General features: G+C 32.5%; 1 protein-coding gene across 1 annotated transcript; it reads right to left on the bottom strand.

Moving 5' to 3' along the window:
- Positions 1-416: 416 nt before the first annotated feature.
- LOC134247756 (protein lin-37 homolog) lies at positions 417-7,799 on the bottom strand (the record flags this gene model as incomplete). Its single annotated transcript, XM_062730133.1, has 7 exons — positions 7,641-7,799; positions 5,212-5,287; positions 4,448-4,492; positions 3,993-4,099; positions 3,585-3,757; positions 2,531-2,650; positions 417-490 (listed from the first exon to the last, which is right to left on the bottom strand). Coding segments are annotated over exons 1-7 (620 nt in total), but the record flags the coding sequence as incomplete, so codon positions are not given.
- Between the last annotated feature and the right edge of the window lie 39 nt (positions 7,800-7,838).

The raw sequence follows: 7,838 nt of genomic DNA, 5'->3' as shown, positions 1-7,838 counted from the left end.
ACGTCATTTGTAAATCACGTCATGTATGCAGAGCCATTCTTTGACACATCATGTAGCGGCTACAGGTATTCATTGATTTTAGTGATTAACATACTTTCCTTCAATTTTTGAACCAAATATAGCACAAATACCTATATATAACCACCAAACACGTGTCCTCTGACTTAATTCTGGCCTTACTCATGCGTCAAAATTTAATTCGAATTAGCTTCACTTAGCGTTCACACGGAGCTAATGCGAAGTAATTTAATGCGCAGTAAATTAATTCGAATTAAACTAATTTGCATTAAATTCTCCGTGTGAACGCTAAGCCAAGCTAATTCGCAGTAACTTTACGTTTAATTCGAATTAAACTCTCCGTGTGAACAGGGCATAAAATTACTATATGTAACAGTATAATTTTCATTCCTACTAACCTCTGTCTGACCTGTTTCCACCTCTCCATGTGTTTTAGGAGGAGACTTTCTGCCGGGGGAGCATCATCTGCGTCCTTGTAATAAACATACAACAATAAGATTTAAACAAGATAATCTAAGATGTTATTTAACCAGTCTTGTATTAAACGTAGAATAATAAGTATTAAACAAAATTAAACAAGATGTGTTTGTGAAATACTATGCGCCCGGCGGCAAAAAGTTCGAAAAAAGCTATTTTTAGCATATAGGTCACAGTCAACGTCACAAGCTCATTGACCTTGGTATTATTTAAAAGAACATGATTAGTGGAGTATGCATACCAAATATGAAGTCTCTATCTCTCATGGTTCAAAAGTTATGATGAAGGTTCAAAAAAGCTATTTTTAGCATATAGATCACAGTCAAGGTCACAAAGTCATTGACCTTGGTGTCATTTGAAAAGGCTTAATAAGTGGAGTATGCATACCAAATTTGAAATCTCTATCTTTCATGGTTCAAAAGTTATGGTGAAGGTTAAAGTTTGAAGACAAAAAAGCTATTTTTAGCATATAGGTCACAGTCAAGGTCACAACGTCATTGACCTTGGTTTAATTTGAAAGAACTTTATTAGTGGAGTATGCATACCAAAGAACTTTATTCGATAATAACCAATATTTGCCCCCCAAATCAAACTTTGATGGAGATATATTTAATTAATTTCTTAAACAGGGGAGTAAATGCTGACTTCAAAGCACTGAATATTTTCATAAGTAATGACGTCATATGTACGTATTGACGTCAAAAACATGACGTAAATTTCAGTTTTTTATGAATTTTACAGAAAAATGTACATATTTCGTCGATTTTTTAAGTAAAAGTCACCGAGCGCATGTGTGTTCAGGATCAATATTTTGATATAATGTGTACAATGATAATTTCAATGAAATATGTCAATATTGTTCCTGAACAAACTTGCGCTCTATAAAATTTAAAGCTAAAATTGTTGAAATTTTGTCCATTTTGTCCTCTTTCTGAAAAAGGATATAAAATCGGACTAGTTTGTGACGTCATGAAAACAAAATTTGTGAATACACTGTTTTGAAACTATAATATTTTCTGTTAATTTATATTTCTCATATAATTTATTGAATTCAGCACATTTCAGGAAGTTTTCAAAATTTGACTTTTGTGGGGGCAAATATATGCAATATACCGCATATAGTTCTTTGAAATCTCTATCTTTCATGGTTCAAAAGTTATGGCGAAGGTTAAAGTTTGCAGACAAACAGACAAAGAGACAGGACAAAAGCAATATACACCCCGATCTATCGATCTGGGCGCATAAAAATAAAATTCATTTGGTTTTTCTAAACATTCCGTTTTTTGATTTAATATTTGTTGCATCAGGTCCTTTTTTTGTGGGCAGAGGAAAAATGACTTACATCAATCTATTGAAAACAAACAAGCATTCTCCATACTTCAAGCTTCAGTGCAGTTCTCTATTTCAAGAGATGGTTTGACAAGAATTCACCTTAACTTACCAATGTAAAAAAAATATGTCTTAGTTTGGGGCACAGGGTGGGATATTTTACCTTTACTTACCGATATAAAGAAATAGGTCTAAGGTTGGGGCACAGGGTGGTTTTTTCCCCCTTCACTTACCAATATAAAGAAATGTCTTTAATAGGTTGGGGCACAGGTTGGTTTTTTCCCCCTTTCACTTACCAATATAAAGAAATGTCTTTAATAGGTTGGGGCATAGGGTGGGGGTTTTTTTTCCCTTCACTTACCAATATAAAGAAATGTCTTTAATAGGTTGGGGCACAGGGTGGTTTTTTTTCCCCTTCACTTACATATATAAAAAAATGTCTTAGGTTCGGGCACAGGGTGGGTTTTTTCCCCTTCACTTACGGATATGAAGAAATGTCTTAGGTTCAGGCACAGGGTGGGGGATTTCACCTTCGCTTACCGATACAAAGAAAAACCTAAGCTGAGGCAGAGTGGCATATTTCACCCTAACTTACCGATATAAAGAAAAACATCTTAGGCTGGGGCACAAGGTGGGATATTTCACTGATAATTACAAATACGTCTTAATTAATTGGTACAGAGTAAGATATTTTACCTTTACTTACCGATATAAAGAAAAATGTCTTAGGTTGAGGCACGGGGTGGGGAATCCTGTAGTCAGTATGGTCATCAGGATCCTGTTTTATTGGGGGTGGCATTTTGTAAATATCTGGAATTCGTTCAGTCTGCAAAAAAAAAAACAAGTACAATTTTAAGTCATGCTTTTTTTAAAGTTAACATAAATAATCTTCCAAGTAACATCAACAGGGTATTGAGGTGAAATATAAATTATAAGTTGGTTTTATACTGTAACTTGAGCAACTGCAGATAATTTTCCTAACTTTAAACTTTTGACTTAAAAATCAAAATTAAACATTTTTTTTTTTTGCTGTCAGATATACTGAAGCTTCAAATCAGCATGACAAAAGAGATAAAAATCAAAAATATCAATTTATTTTTTCTGATTGATCCAGATTAAAGGCCAATAGTCCAATACTGTATATTTCTAAATATATGAAAAGAATTAATTATTGAGTAATTTCATGAAAAGCACATCTCACTAAATATAAATTCTCAGTTTTAATTTTAAATAGTGAAAATCACTTATTTACTTAGTCTTTAACAACAGACCATATGCAAAGTAATTTCTTGCATTTTGAAATTTTCATTCATATTACTAATTGAGTATTCTCTGTAAATAAGTGATCTACAGTAGTTAAATAATGCTTGAAAATGGATCTGCTCAAATAATTTTTATTCTGATCACTTATTCAGAAAAAAAGGTCAAACACAGCATCCAAAGCAAGTCTGGTAGTTTGCATCCCAATATGTATCATCCATGCAAATTCTCTCTCAAGTACATCTTTTGGGAATTGTGAATGGACCTGCTCCAAAAACTTTAACCTTGTCAATCAATGACACTCTTTCAGAAAATGTCTATCATATACGACAAGTAATTTGAAATGGAAAATGTTACTTTGAAATTTCTAGATTCCTCAATAGAAAAGGCTTACGGTTAGATGAAAAAAAAAATGCCCCAAACTTTGGAATACATCATGTACATGTAATTGTAACCTTTACTTCAGAATCTGTGATTGAGAAAAAGAGAATAGTTGATACCTCCTCTTCACTGGCAGGTGCTGACTCGGGCTCTGGGGAGGGGGAGTGGGGGGGAGGCTCTCTACTGTGTGGGTTGTTTTTCAGCCAAGCGCGACAAATTGGGTAGAGTGGAGAATCTTCATCAAAGACCGCTAAGTCCACACTGCGATCAAACAGCTTCATAATGTATGTGTCTGTCAACAAAATGTTCAGACTAATTTAGACATTCTTGACTCGGTAGATTATTCTGCAATTTTTATATTACAATGTTTTGTTGAAATGATTTGCATACAGGTATTTCTCATGTGTTTGACTATTATACATCTGCTTTAACAACATTTTGTATTTTTGTTTGTGTGTTTTATAACCTTAAGTTATATTACCTATAATCCATAATTGGGTAGTAATTATTTATACATCAATACTTACGCTGGTATTGTCCGGGCTCGTAATCAGAATCGTCCTTTGCTCGCTTTCTTTTTTTCCCTCTAGTGGTAGACGCACGCTTACTTGGAGACTGCATTGGAGATGGCTCACTAAACATAGAAAAAGTCCTCAAACATTAAAACATTGCAGTCCAAATCAATATTCCCTTCTTTTCAATACACATTAACATTACAATCATAGTGGAATGCTTATTATATATACTGTAAACCAACTTTTATTCACGTGCGAGTATTTTTCGCGAAGTTCGCGAGAGCCTTGTCATCCCGAATATTTCTTGCCGCGAACCAGTCCTTAAAGTGCATGTGTCTAAAATTAATAGATCCAAAAAGGCCTGATCGCAAAAATTAATCATCGCAAACTAGTTTATCCCTAGTAAATCGCGAAATAAAGTCGTCACAAATAAAAGTTGGTTTACAGTAGTCCAACAACTTTCATACCTGAGACAAATATCAATTTCACCGCCTTCATCACTAGATTCTTGCCTGTAAATAAGATCAAAATGAACATTAGAATATCCTGTCTTAGCAAGTATCAATATATATTCATTTCTCTGATTATGAAAATTGTTATGATGAACGTGTACACTGTTAGACAACTTATATTTACATATATATGTACCTTTAGAGATTTATGAAAGAATTCTTTTTTAAAATGTTCAAATAAAAACCAAACTTAATCAAATTAAGAAGTACAATCATAAAGAAAAGTATTTCCTGCATAGAAAGCTGACTTTATGATTTCAACTTAAAATTTCAAAACTTTACATTTTGTATATATTTTACTCCAATCTAGATCAAGGTCCTTGACTACTATAAGCAAACTTTCTATGAGTTCAACTTTACTCTGAGTTTCATCAAAAATGTGAAAAAGATTTTTACATTTACAATAGTTAAATTTATAAAATATACTAATTTGGAAAGAGAACCTTATTATAATTATAAACATGATAAAATTGTAATATATATATAACAACACAGGCCATTTAATTTTAAAGGCTAAACAAAAACAATATTTGACATATTTTGAGCACTTCTATTCAATCTGGCATATCACTGCTGCTGAAGAAGGCATAACATTTTTGTATATTGTTTTTTTTCTATAACAGTGATTTTATCTGGTGTATGAATTTAATGGTGTTGATCTTCATTTCCTGACTAGACGTATGCTTAATTATCTCTGAATTCTACTCATTTTCACTTACCCCTCATCTCTTTTGTCCACTAAAAGTTGTAATGTGGCATCAAATCTATTTCTTGCTGAGACAACTTCAGCCAAGTCTGCAATATAAAGAATCATGTCATTAATTAAAGCAATACACTTCTTGTAACGTGTAACAAACTGGTAGTCTGTTTTCCAAATTTTGTAATTTCCTTCAGGCGCAGCACTGTTAAGGCTTACTATGAGAAATCAACAGAAAACAGAAGTGCAAAAATGGACATTGTTTTTAAAATTGAATTCATTATCATTCAGCTGTTTTATTATCACAGAACTTAAATATTTATGGAAATAGCATAATATAACCAATAACCTACTCTGTACTGTATGAATTTTGGTTCCATCAATGGACAGTAATGTGATGAATGCATAGTTCGTGTACTGAATGTAGGTCATTAACAAATTTCAATATTGCAAGGGCATACCCTATTTGAAATTAAAAATTCAAGCTATTAATTGTTTCTGTATACTTTGTTTTTCCTGGAAAGTGCTGCTGCTTTGAACATGTTGAATAAATTCGTGTTTTAATAGTTAAAATTTCAAGTAAATAGGCCTATGTCGAAAAATGGTTGACTTTTACCAAATATTTTGTGTACTTTTAAATTCACGCTCTCGATTTAAAGAAAGCAGCAGCACTTTTCAAGTTAAGGAAAATATCCTTTATTAATATTCAAAACATCGTTAAGATTTATTTAGTGTATGCCCTTGCAAAAGAACAATTTTATGAGGCACCTTGATGTAAAATATACCTAACCCGAACATAAATACACGTACAAAATTATTTAAATACATTCTCTTGATAGTTAATGAATAATCGCACTAAACAAAGGATATACATTGGTATTAATGGCCTATTTAAAACCTGTAAATAACATTTTGTTTTATTCTGAAATGCATTTTTCATTGTTAAAATATTCCTCAATCTGCTTCTCACAGCACATGAAATATGTCATTTTTACCAAAATGACGTCATGATTGACAAGTTCATCGAGATCAGTGATTTGTTTCTAACCAACAGTATGGGATTTAACTAGCAACTTTTTCTAATGCATTGATAAGTTTTATTGTTGTTTATTATGCTAAAACAGAATAAAGTTGCAAATTATTTCATTTTCTGGTATTATGAGGAATACATAAAAGTCATAATATTGTGTGACGTCACAGTAAACTTTTCCCGTATAAACAATGCTACGGGCTTGATAAATATTGTACTCTCAGGTACCTAAATCATCAAACTGACCCAAAAACAGCAATAATTGTATAACAGTCTGCTAAGGTTATAACAACCAATTTGGAATATTCTATCTCATTTGGATGATTGTTTTAAACCTGTTAAACAGATCCCATAGACCATATCAAATTTAAGCTAAAATGTTCTATCTGTGTGACATTGTTTGTTTGAATATCAGAAATAACCCCAATATTGAGCAATTTTATCCAAGATCACTGAGTGCTAGAAATAAACAGTAACTAGCTTGAAGTCCCTCACCAAAATAAGACTCCAACTTGTACACAAAAAAGGATAACTGCATTAAATCATGTGAAACCTACATTGTGTAAGTTTTCCCCTAGATAGAATGTTCTATCGTTAAAATGATATTGTCCTACGGACCCGGTTTAACGATAGAATTCGTTCCGTGTATTCGTAATGTAGCAGAAAGAAACACGGGCGATAACTCATTTACTAGGAACAATCTAGAGAGTTCCGAATGTAAACATGGCAGGTAATTTGAATCGAGAGAAAAACGTTGAGAAAATTAATTGGATTTTCGTATTTATATGGATTATTTTTTATTTTAAAAGGCATAAGCAATCTCAAAAAGGTTTGTTTTGATTATTTTGGTAGTTATTCCCAGTGCAAATCATTTTATATTCTTCAAAATCGTTTTGGAGCGGATCCGCTCCGATTTGCTACATTGCAAGTATATGGGACGTATTCTAACTGTGGTGAGGGCCTGTACCGAGACACAGTTAGATTATTCTAACTAGTTTACCCCAACAGGAAATTTCCTCTAAATATCATATTTTCCCCTTTTCGATGAGTAAAAAATTCCTCTTACAATAACTAAAAGCTCAAATAATTTATTTCTCTGAAAAACTTAAAATTTATAGTAAAATTTCTCAGAAACTCTTACATATGGCTTTACTTTGCTATTTTGAACACTCGAAATGGTCATAAAAATGCTGAAATTTAATTAGACGCACCAGCAGGGCTCATCCTGCACCCGCTGTGGGCCCGGAGTGGTCCCAGATTCCCGGCTGATTTTCACAACTTCTCAAGAAAGGGTAGTTTCCCCCAAAACCTATATTAACCCCTGGGGTGATTAGTTACATTGTGGTATAAATAAGGAGTAACAAGACCGTAATGTTACTTTTTGAATCGTTCATTAACCTCAAAACTTCATTTATACTTACTCTGTTTGTTCTTTGACATAGACATTTTCTGTAAATTTACATAAACTCCTAAAATTACAATTATATTTAATATAAATCTTGTTAAATTTTAATTTAAAGTTATTTAAATAAAACAAATAAATTTTCCGCCATATTTGACTCAATGCCGAAAAATTATGATACGCAGCTTGTGATTGGCTATTTCGGTGCTGATTTACC

This window comes from Saccostrea cucullata, unplaced genomic scaffold (genome assembly GCF_032062105.1).
Source record: "Saccostrea cucullata isolate Sc308-1 unplaced genomic scaffold, CSIRO_AGI_Scuc_v1 ctg20209, whole genome shotgun sequence".
Taxonomy (NCBI): Eukaryota; Metazoa; Mollusca; class Bivalvia; order Ostreida; family Ostreidae; genus Saccostrea; species Saccostrea cuccullata.
The sequence above is the reverse complement of the archived record's forward strand: the minus strand, read 5'-3'. Positions and strand labels throughout refer to the sequence as shown.